Genomic DNA, 11,880 nt, shown 5'->3' on the forward strand with positions numbered 1-11,880 from the left:
GACTCCGTTTCTACGGCAACGTGCAGTGGGGGTAAAGTCGACTTTTTTTTTTTTTTTTTTTTTTTTTTTTTTTTTTTTTTTGACGGATGAGGTATTTGCAAATATAAAAATAACTGTTTCGTTAACCGGGCAGACATTTATAGATGGACTAAGGGCTCTCGCTGTAAGTCAATGTTTCGCTGTAAATTCTTGTTTTGGTTTGTTATAGTTAAACTCTTGTTATGCTGCTGATAATGGCAGGTTGGTAGTATCCCACAATGCACCTCTTTATTTTGGCTGGTATCTCTGGGAGATGAGATCTGGCACAACCTTGTCCAGTGCCGAGAGAGGAGAGGACACCTTTCTCATCACGTTATTTAACATGCTACAAAGGGCTGAGGAGACCGAACAAAAAGGACAACTCGGCGACTGTATATAGCTACAAAAAAAATAAAATAATACACGGGTAAGAATCACTGAATTACGCTGTTTACGAATACGCCTTTATGAAAGGGCATCATTCTCTTTTCTGATTGGTTTATTTCTCAATAAGCCAGACACCTACTTGGTGCAATGTTATAATAATAATAATAATAATAATAATAATAATAATAATAATAATAATAATTCTCCCGTTATTATTTGTAGGTGACATATCATTAACTTGAGAATTTAAATTGTTGTATACACTGTATGGTAAATGACATATTAAGTAGTTTTAAGGTACTAATTCATAACAGAATACCTGTCTTGACCGGTGTATAATTAGAATGTTTATCAATAAGAAATAAATACACCGGTATAGATGTTTTCTTTTCCATTCGTAAGTGTGCACCGCAATATTGCTAGACTTATTGTTATTGTAATTATAAAATGAACATTAACTGTGGTCCCACGTTAGAGACGTCTTTGTGTCGTGTCCCCCCGAGGCAGAATACAGTAGAGTGCTGAAAAATAAATTGCGTCAATAAAAACTAGAAGAAGAAAAAAAAAACAAGCAATTCAAGTTGTGTGTGTGACCGAGGCTGTCCGAATACAGTCAGCAAGACAAAAGGAGAACGTGGTTACAGTAGAGATAGCAACAGTAGCATGGTGTCGTATCTCATTATTATTCTGCGTTATCGTTGTGAATTGTGTTCTGCTGTTCGAAGGGCACGGTTTAATTGTAGGATGAATAATTACTAGTGCTGCAGATGGACGGACCAGATCCTTTGAAGAACTGCTACGTTGTTACTTTTAAATAGTGTATTTTTTTCGGAACCGTCTTGATCACTTGATCTTGATTGACTCTTGATCACAACTTGACAAGTACATGTTTACATTATTTTAGGCTCCGCAATGCAGTTGAATCGCTAGTGCAATTTGTTAAAAGTCCTCGTTCTTGTTTGTGTAGATGTCTGCCTGTTCCTCAAAATGTATGGAAACTTAGATCACATTCCATCTTACTGTTCATAATCTGGACAATTAATCCTTTGTTTACATGGGTAAACTAAGCCATATCTTTACAAAGCATTATGCCTCTTTCTGAAATACGTTAGGATTTTTTTTTTTAATTATTTATTTTACTTTTTTTATTTAAATGTTTAGACATCTATTATTGTAAGATCATAATAGAGATCATGGTGAATGTTTTAAAAATGCAAACATTCGATCAGAAATAGTGTGACAGTGAATGGTCACATTAAAATACAGTTTAGATCATACAAAAACAGATAGAGATGGCTTTACACTGCTGTGGAAGCATGGGTGTTTGAACTGTGCCCATACTAAGAGGAAAGTTCAATATTTTATAATGTTGTTTTTTTTTTTTTGTTTGTTTTGTTTTTTATGCATAGGGTAATGGAATTGTATTGATACAGAGTACATCAGGCAATATGGTTTGTATTTCAGCAAATTTCCTTAAGACAAACATCCTATAACACAGACAGATGTTCTTGCTTTCCTGTTGTAGAAATGTGCAAAAAAACAGGGTTTTGCATTTTTTGCAAAATATAGATAAACGCAGGTTTTAAAGTTACTAATCCTTTTGTGGTGAAGTGTTCTCGCTGTGTGTGAAGTCAAATCTGAGCAGACCCGCCCTGTTAGAGATGGCACTACAGTGTCCTGTATTGCATCTAATATGCAAAGAAGAGAATCTGACCCTTACATTCTCTGCAGCAGCTCTTCGTTCATTATATATTCAAGTTTAAAGTGAGATTGTAGAACTGTATGGCTGTGGAGCTCTGTGTCGTTTTTAAAGCAATAATATTCTACCATTCAGCCGAGAGAGTTGGTAACTGTCATGGTGCGTTAGATATGCAGAAATAAATACAGTAGAAAGATGCTCTGCAAGCAAGCATATATATATATATATATATATATATATATATATATATATATATATATATATATATATATATATATATATATATATACAAAGATTACTAATGTATGAACAGTTAGAGAAAGCCCTGCTTGATTCATTACTAGAGGAAAGATGACATCACTGTACCTCATTCTGTGCTAGCCAAGAATACTGCATGCTTCAGGTTAGGGTATGGATTTTCTTTGTCTCTTCGTTCATTTGTGTCAGCTTCTGGGAAGCACTATTAACAGGCAGCACTTTGATTTACAGGAAACACTTTGGATCAGAAATGACAAAGGCTGGCTTTTAAAAGCTGTGTACTCCCCTGACAATCTAAACCTTCACATTGTATCGCACAGTTTTATAATAACAAAGAAATACTAAATGAAAATAGATGAGTTACGTTCTTATATATTTTCAGACTTTATTCCCAAGACTGTCGTAAGGTAAATAATTATAAAGAATATTGAGCATTTAAAAAATCAATAGCCAACCCAGGAGGCATTGTATTATCTCAGAGAAAATGGAGATGCCTAATGGCATACAAAATGATTAATGGTCCTTGTCTTCACCTCTAAATGTAGCCTACATGGTAAGTGCACAGAACAAGGAAACTGCAGAAGCATTTGCCAATAGGCTACATTTTATCTAGCATGACATAAGTACTAATTTGGTTGTAATTCCATTGTGTGTTGTTGTTTGTATTGAGATAGCTCTGATTACTGCAGTAGAAATAAGCAGACCTCATACTGCAGTCTGCCTGTCTAACCAGTGTGAAATATATTTGCACAAAGATGATACTATAATGTTAATCATGTGTTCTCTCAGGGGACCTGCTCTGTCCTATTCTGCTGCAGTTGCCATTCTGTTTGCAATCACGTGCAGAATACGAATATTTAAGAACTCGGTGCTGGGATTCAGAGTGAATTGTTAAAAAGACTTGCAGTAACATGCAACCTTTTATATATTTTTTTGTTGACCATTCTTACATCATTCTGGACAACAAAAACAAAGAAGATATAATTGTCTATCTAAATATAATGGTAACAGGTCATGCAAAAATGCACAGTATGTTGGCCAATTGTTTGAAAGTGAAAGCAATATATTTCTGATAAGCTTCAATTATTTTCAAGTTTACACCACATTGGCTGGATTTATTATATTGCCACACTAAATAGACATATAAAGTATAGCAATATATTAATAGTTATTTTACTAGAAATTTTGTTGGGGTTCAGACATTCAATTTGTTATGCAAGATTGTTATTATTAACTTTTTATTAGAATCTCAGAAAACGTACTGCATTACATAATTCCCTTTCCAAACAGCTGGATGCTGTTGTAAGACTTGTGTGTTCTAAACCTTGGAAACAACACGACTTATTTTAAAGTACTGCACTATAATTGCTTCAAAGAACTATTGTAACTACAGCATGCATACTGTGTCTGTGTCAGCTTGACAATCTTAAGGCAAGTGACACTATGCAGTTAAATCTTTTAATGCCATGTCCTCCTGACCCTTCAGTGAACTGTCTGTTGACCTGCAAATAATCTCTCAGAGGAGTATGCAAAATGAATATGTCTCTCAATCTCAAGATAACCCTAACAGTGTGCTGTGGTGGCACAGGTTTGATGGAGGCAAGCTGGCGTAGCTGGGGTTCAAACATTTGAAAAGCTCAGTGTCATTGAATTTTTTCTGAGCTGACTGTTAGTAACACAGACAGCTTCTTTATATCAGGGATAACAGCCTGTGTATTATAACAGCCAGTGTATTATTACTTCTGCATTTGTTAATGTCCCAGTGTCTTCAGGCTTTTCATTGCAGTCCTTTCCTCTGGCTAACTTAATGTACTTGGCTGTGCTGCTCTTCTAAACATGGTGTTCACATAGTGTTGTGCTGCATAGCAGTTCAATCAAACTACTGTGGAGCTTCCTATTGGTCAGTTAGAATAGAATTTACCAAGTGTCCCCTGCTGAGAATGTGTTGGTATAATAGCTTTAACACAGACTGTAATGTGCCTGCTACCTGGTTATTATAAACAAAAGCTGTAGGTCCTTTCATTGACTGCAGAACAAAGCTACTTGGTGATTTTATTATGCTGATGGACTGTACGGTATACTTTTTTTCTTGGAGACAGTGATAATATTACTGTTCACTTTTATAGATTATTAAAGCCATTTTCCCGTGGTGGTTACATGTGTTGCTTAAAAATAGCCTGCCTGCCATTACATCTGGTTGTCATTATTATAGATACAGTACTAAATCTGACATATTTTCCAGACACCAGGGTACTTCAAAGAGTGGGAAAGCACGCCCTTGCTAGACTGCGCACCGTGGTGTGAGACGTCAGTGGTTGTCTTGTAATGTGATTATTTGATGACGCACATACAGTATCATTTTCAGAAAGGCGTAACTTGACACTTACACAAGCTTATGAGAATGGGATTATTTCAAAATGAAAACCTAAAAACGACATTTCTTCAGAGTTTTAGCAATTCACACATGTCTAAATGTAAATAAAAAGAGAATGAAAATCTGTCACCAGGTCCACAGTTATAAATATAATTGTCTGTGTGTAAAGCAAAAATACAGCTCATCATTCATAGTGCCTGGTTCAGGTTGCTGTCTTTAGTAAGGCATTAGTGTTCATGGTTAAAGTGATCCTGCTTGTGATCTCATGCTGTCCGCTCATGAAGGCACACAGGCAGACAATCCTCCAGTAATGAAATAAATGGGTTAAAGACTTATTAGAAGTGTCAACAAAAACAAACCTTTGAATCTCTGCTAACGTTTACCAGTCCTTCTAAAAGAATAATGTAACATAACTTTCTCATTTTTATGATTTTGTATACTTTTTATTAATTTATACACAAAAATGTATTTAATTTATGTCTGGGATTACAAGCCAAATTCTGTTCAAATCCAAGAAATTGTCCAAGCTGTACTGTTTTAATAATAAAGTCTTAACTTATTCGAGTGCAGCTTTCACATTTTTTTAATGGGCTTTTGGAATTTACTACTAGTGTTTGATTATATATGTTGTGTTCAGTCAATGTGTGACACTGAACTATACAGCCTGATGTTATTTGAAATGTGGTGCTTTTGTAGCTTTTGGTACAAACTTAAGATATTTTAGAGGTTGCGTTACTCTCTCACTTTTTAACTTAATAAAAATAAATGTTTGTGTTTATTACAGGTTTAGCGTTTATACAGTATGACCATGGCTTCTGTAAGTCTGGAGAATCAGCTGCACAGTGCCCAGAAGAACCTGCTTTTCCTCCAGCAGGAGCATGCAAATACACTGAAGGGTCTGCATGCAGAGGTGCACCGCCTTCAGCAGCACTGCACAGGTAAGACAATACAGACACTGCCGGACAAAAAGCACACATTGTACCAAGTTAACAGTGTTCTGTTGGTAGGACTTTTTCATTTGAAATATGATCCCCAGCTCCATCAGCTCCAGATTGCCCAGTCAATATCCGTACATGAGCTATTTCCTCATCCAGCATAATCCTCTAGTGGCTTTACTTTGTTCCCATACCTCACGAAGGTAGTAGAGCGCATTCTGCCTCGATTGATATAGCAGCAACAGACAGGTTAACTTGTGGGGAAAATAATGGAAATTTATTTAAGGACCTGTAATGTATATTAAAGGACCAAAATAACTATCTGTTGTATTCCTTCTTGTAGGACTGATCACGATAAAAAAAAGCCCTTAAAAAAGACGGTTATATGAATTTGTTTTGTGTCCTTATCCTGACAGAATAATTAGAACATACACTGTCACAAAGTGCTATTGGAAGTGCATGGAGAACCGTGCAGATTGGAAATTAATATTTATGACCTGCTTCTCATGCAAAAAACATGCATGGTCAAGAGGGGCCATATTTGGCCAACCCTGGTTTAAACAAGGAAATATGGGGAAAGATTGTTACCAAGATGGAATATAAAGGTTTTATAATGATAATACAATGTGTGTAAACAAATGCATTTACATGAATCTGTTTGTTTCTTTTCTTTTAAAGATTTGACATACAAGTTGACAGTAAGAAGTTCGGAGCCAGCAGGTAAGACAAATGGTTACATGAACCTTTGGCTCAAAAGCAGGGACTCTCTGTACAGCACAGTGTCCCACTAGAGTTGTTGTTACTGTGCAAGCTTGTTACACATAAAGTTAAGCTCTTGTCTTTAACTACATGATATTGTTACGAGTTTGTGATTGGAAGAACAAGTTACGTGAATTTTGGTATTTTCAATTTACAACTATCAAAATTACTTGCAACATGGGTGCCCCTATTGTTTGATAGTTTATGCTGTTTATAATGGCCCTTTTAAGAATTCGTTTAAAAAACCACAGTGAACAACTATAAAGAATTGCTTTATGGAGCTTGGTGCTTAATTAGTCTGTGTTCAAAATGCCTTCACGATGGCATTGGTTATTTGGTAACACAAAAGTCACAGGGTTTGGTTAAGTGTGACCATTTAAATGGTTTATTTATTGGGTGTCCACAGGCTCTTGTCTGGTAATACACACAGTGAAAGGATATCATTCACTTAAAGATCTATATACCCTGGTAACCAAGTTCTTTACTGGGAAGCTGAAAATAATGCAGTAGTCTTTTGACCTCTTTGTAGCTTTGTATAAAGCCTTCCAATGCCATTTCAGTGCAAAACAGGGCTGCTCTGATGCTCACAGTGATGTATCAGGTAACCGTAGTTACAGAACATAATGGCTCAGTATTTGTCACTAGCATTCACACACGTGCACTTTCTGCTCCTTAAACATTTAGTGTAGACTTTGGGGTGACTGCGATTTAACTTTGAGTAAGAAGGTTCTCTGTGCACATGTGGGCATTCATTGTAGATATTCTTGCTCTAGGAAAAGCCTTAATTGAGGCCACCCAAGACTTGACTTCTTAGTAAATCGATTTAAGGCAGTTCCTTAGATATTCTGTTTTCAAGCAGTTATATTCTCATGGGATCAAGTGGTTTACTGCTTAAAATGTTCTGCTAATGTTATACCAAGGCTACCTTAAGGCTTTGTCGTCCATTCTTTAACCAAGGCAAAGTCTTTGTATTTTAAGCTACCTTGTTGATGACTTTTTCAAAGCTACACATAAAAATCAATAAAAAAGCAATATTTGACATGCCAAAAAAGAACCAAAAATAGATTAATTGTAAGAGTCATCATGCTTCTTAGTTTTATTGTTAAATAGTCCCCTATATGGTATGTTTTGTATTTCACTTCTAGCTTGCTGCTAGTGAAGTTGTATCCTTGCATTTAAGCAGCTAAAGCGTTTCTACATATAGTAACCACTATGCACTTGACTCGGAGACATGTAAAGATAGGTCGACAGTGAATTTCAAAATAACAGTGAGCTTGTAAGCAGGTCTTAACTGAGTGCAGTGAAGCTGGGAAGTTCAAATACAGGCTTAGCTGAATAAAAGTGAACGTAATTTTCATTTCTCAAGTATGACTGGAAAACTACTGTAGATAAACCATAGTGCAAAAAATATATAAAAACTAAATTAAAGCATAAATGTTTATCATTACCTACAAATAATAATGCTTAATTTCTTTGTAAATAAACACATACATCTGGTTGCACAAAAATGTAAGTCAGTGTTATACAGTATATATGTAGATTAAAAGTAAATGACTTTATTCAAGACAGAGCATTAGGTTAGTCTGTGACAGCAAGTGGACTGTCACTACAGAAATAGGATTATATTCTATTAGGTTAATGCAGTGACAGTATCTCTGACCTAATTAGATTACAATTGCTTTCTATGAGCTGAACCTTGGAAATCAGACTGTGTTCTCTGAGTTGTGAACCAGAATACTGAAGTCAAATGTTTAATACAAATCATTCAAAACCCTGATCTCTCTGTCATAGTTGTTAAAATCCTTGTAGATTTTCTTTGTTTCCTGAAAATGTTTCCCCTATATGTTCTCTGAAAAAAAAACTTAAGAAACACGTTTCCCCTTTATGCTGTGATCGCCCCAGTGGAGGCTGCAAATTAAATCAGAATTTTGCATTTAAGAGTGCCAGATTGACAACTAATGAAAGGCACAGGAACATAACATCTGCATTTATTTTGTACATTCCCTGTGAATGTTGATGACAATCTGCATAAAAAATGATTGATACTTGATTAAAGCAAACATTTTACTGATACTGCTGCTATAATTTAAAAAAGAATGAGAACAATGCATATACATTTTAATTGTTCAAACAACAAGAACACTTTGCTTACAATCAGGGAGACTTGTACAGTATGTCAGTCAAAGTGTTGCTTGTTTGAGAACAGTAATTTCCCTAATGCACTATGTATAGGCTGCCATGCTTGTAAATAAGGGATGGGGTTGTAAGAAATGAAAGCATCCTTCAGATGCACTGAACTGTTCATTTGTCTTCTGCAGTGGGCACATTGATCGCAGGCTGCAGAAAACTGCAACCTGGCCTTGCCCTTGTCTACACATTAAGCAACCGCCAATAGGAAAGCATGTGCTGTTTCAATGGGCTGAGCTGACGTAATGCAGAGTGGTTTCAAGTAATGAATAAATGATGTTAGGGCTGCATGTGCAGGCTGAGATTCTCGACATTTCACTCCAAGGATATTCCTTCTGTTTATGCACTAAAGACTGCAGAATTAAAAATGGAATTTACTATATACTGCTGGATTTTATTAACTAAAGCAGAATGTAAAGCACTTAACAGACACTAATACAATATTTGGAACCATCCGCAATATAACCCAAGTCTAGGGATAACCAGGGCCAAAGATAAAATGAATGTAGCTGCAAGTTTTAGAATCCTTGTTCCAAAAAATAACTCTGTGCATGCTGAGCATCTCTAAACCCCACAGATCTCTGAACAAAATGTAAGTGACTAAGACATTCTTATTTTTGTTTTCTGTAGAAAGCGGTGAATCACAGTGTAGCGAGTTGAGGAAAAAGTGTGAGGAGCTTGAAACCCAGCTTAAAGCCAAAGAAGATGAAAACACTGAACTGTTAAAGGAGCTTGAACAGAAAAACGCCATGATCTCAGTTCTGGAGAACACAATAAAAGAAAGAGAAAAGAAGTATTTAGAAGAGCTGAAAATGAAAAGCCATAAACTAAACATGCTTTCAAGCGAACTAGAGCAACAGTCTGGCACCATTGCTTATCTGACGTCTCAGCTGCACTCCACCAAGAAGAAGCTGATAGCTACGTCCAGTGGCGGCTCCGATACCAGCCCGAACATGAGCCCAGTCATGTCCTCTTACAAGCCAGCTCCACCTAAGGAGAAGTTGCCAGAGACCCCAAGGCGAAGGATGAAGAAGAGCCTTTCTCAGCCTTTAAACTCTGAGTTTACCGAGGTGTACCGGCTAGGGCCTGATGGGCGCAAAGTGGTAATGAGAGAGACCATGGATGCCATGCCAGACCCAACGCCTTTCCTGTTAGCCAGAGAATCTGCTGACGCGCAGCTTTTGAAAGAGAGGCCTTCGGTTATCCCACCAATTCCTTCGGAACGCACTTCTGAACCACACCACAGTCCGGCCAAGGGTAGGCAACACAAGGCACACATTGGTGTGGCCCACCGAATACATCATGTGACCCCTCCCCCCACCCAGCCCAAAGTGGAAACACTAGCTGTGGACCAGGTGAATGGGAGTCAAGTTGTTCGAAAGAGGTCAGGTGCTGACAGAACTGTTTAAACAAATTAAATAATAATACTAATCTTACTCTGCTTTTCTGCATTGCACTGCGATAAGAGATGTTCATTTCTTCATATTCCTCTTAAAGGTTCTCCTATTTCATTTCTCCTGTTTAACAGTAAACAGGTGCATGCCAAATCTTTCAAAAGCCTATGTGACCGACAGCCTGACTGTCCCCATTCCAGCTTTATGTGGCTTATATGACTTCTCCCTTTTCCACACAGCCAAATAAACGTGTATATCATGTTGCTTGCTTCAAACACATACTCTGTAATCAATATACATACAAGTGGTTTACAAAAGCAGATGCTACTCGTTGTCACACTGCAAATATATTGTCAGTAAGTTAATTAAAACCAGTTAATAGAAAATTTGCAGCCACATGTTCAAACTGTTTATTTCTAATATCAATATTTGGTGACTTCTCTTAATGCCTGCACCTCCAAATCGTATAATCAAGGTTTTCATTACCTGACTGCTGTAGATCTTTCATGACAAAGCCTTTGCATAGGCAGCAGTATGTTTCATGTCTCTGTATGTAAATGGCAGGAATGGAGAAGTAAAGAAAATTTACTTGTTACATATCGGCAAGTTTACATTTTTTATTTCATTTTTTTTTTTTTTGTAATATCATTTTTGACTCCCTGTAAGCAATACAGAAATGTAACTTACAAAACTTGTTCTGTGTTATTGTACTACAAGAACTTAATTTTTACTGGGTCGTCCATTGTGTTCATTGGTTTTATTAGACCAAATGTTGAGATCAACTTGATTCAGTATAGTAACATCGTCAAAAATGAAATCATGAAATGCAGTGGTTGCCTAAACAAAAAAGGTTGATGGGTGCTTGCTAAATTAGCCAGTTTTGAGATATCACATAATGATGATAATAATAATAATAATCTTCATTTTATAAAGCGCCTTTCATGACAAGTCAACACAAAGCGCCGTACATAAGAACACAAAATAAAAGTTTAGTTAGTTAGTTTAAAAAAAGAATAAGTTTTAAGACAAGATTTAAAAACACCCAAGGATTCAGAGTCATTCCACAACCTAGGGGCATGGGAACAGAAGCCCTATCACCCACAGTTCAGTCTGGTCGTGGGGACACATAAGAGTCCAACATCAATGGACTGCAAATTGCATCTAGAGGTCAGTTGTAAGGGGGTGACACACCCTTCAAGGCCTTAAAAGTCATTAGCAAGATTTTAAAATCAATGCGAAACTTAACAGGAAGCCAATGTAAGGATTCCAGAGAAGGGATAACATGATCACCAGATCGAGACCTAGTCAAAACCCTGGCTGGTGAGGTTTGAACATACTGCAATTTGTTTATTCGTTAATAAAACAGATGCATTTTTACCTGCATGATGTTTAAACTTAAAATATACTTTATAAAACCTGTTATTTATAGCATGTGAAGACGCACAGATAACAGTATCCCATTAATTAAATTCCCAGTATACTTCAGATAAAGTAAAAAAATCATTTCATTTGAAAATGTGATTTGTTTCGTACCTGAAGGCGGTACAGTATAATCGTTAATCTCGAAAAACTACTCACTTCTAAATCTTTTGTAGTCATTTTTGTATTACTTTAGTATAAATACATGTTAATTTGGATTCATATGTTGTTTTTTTCTGACTTTATGTGAACGAAAAGACACACATTTGCCCGTTTTCCCATTGGAAATAGTGATATTTTGAAATATCACTGTCCTGGTCACAAAAGCAAAGTTTGTGGGGAATAATAGCCATTTTCTATACTTTTGAGGCATAAGCAATTAGGAAATAACACTTACTACCCAGGAACAAAAAAAAATAAAAAATTGTTACACGGTGTTATCGGTTTACA

The 11,880-nt window shown here is 36.3% G+C and overlaps 1 protein-coding gene across 1 annotated transcript; it reads left to right on the forward strand.

Annotated features, from left to right (window-relative positions):
• The first annotated feature begins 227 nt into the window (after nucleotides 1-227).
• On the forward strand, nucleotides 228-10,667 carry LOC121300072 (coiled-coil domain-containing protein 92-like). Its single transcript, XM_041228455.1, has 4 exons — nucleotides 228-445; nucleotides 5,521-5,674; nucleotides 6,350-6,391; nucleotides 9,248-10,667. Exons 2-4 carry the CDS (start codon nucleotides 5,539-5,541, stop codon nucleotides 10,024-10,026), a joined length of 957 nt encoding a protein of 318 aa, XP_041084389.1. The 5' UTR covers nucleotides 228-445; nucleotides 5,521-5,538; the 3' UTR covers nucleotides 10,027-10,667.
• Nucleotides 10,668-11,880: the final 1,213 nt, after the last annotated feature.

This window comes from Polyodon spathula, chromosome 25 (genome assembly GCF_017654505.1).
Source record: "Polyodon spathula isolate WHYD16114869_AA chromosome 25, ASM1765450v1, whole genome shotgun sequence".
Taxonomy (NCBI): Eukaryota; Metazoa; Chordata; class Actinopteri; order Acipenseriformes; family Polyodontidae; genus Polyodon; species Polyodon spathula.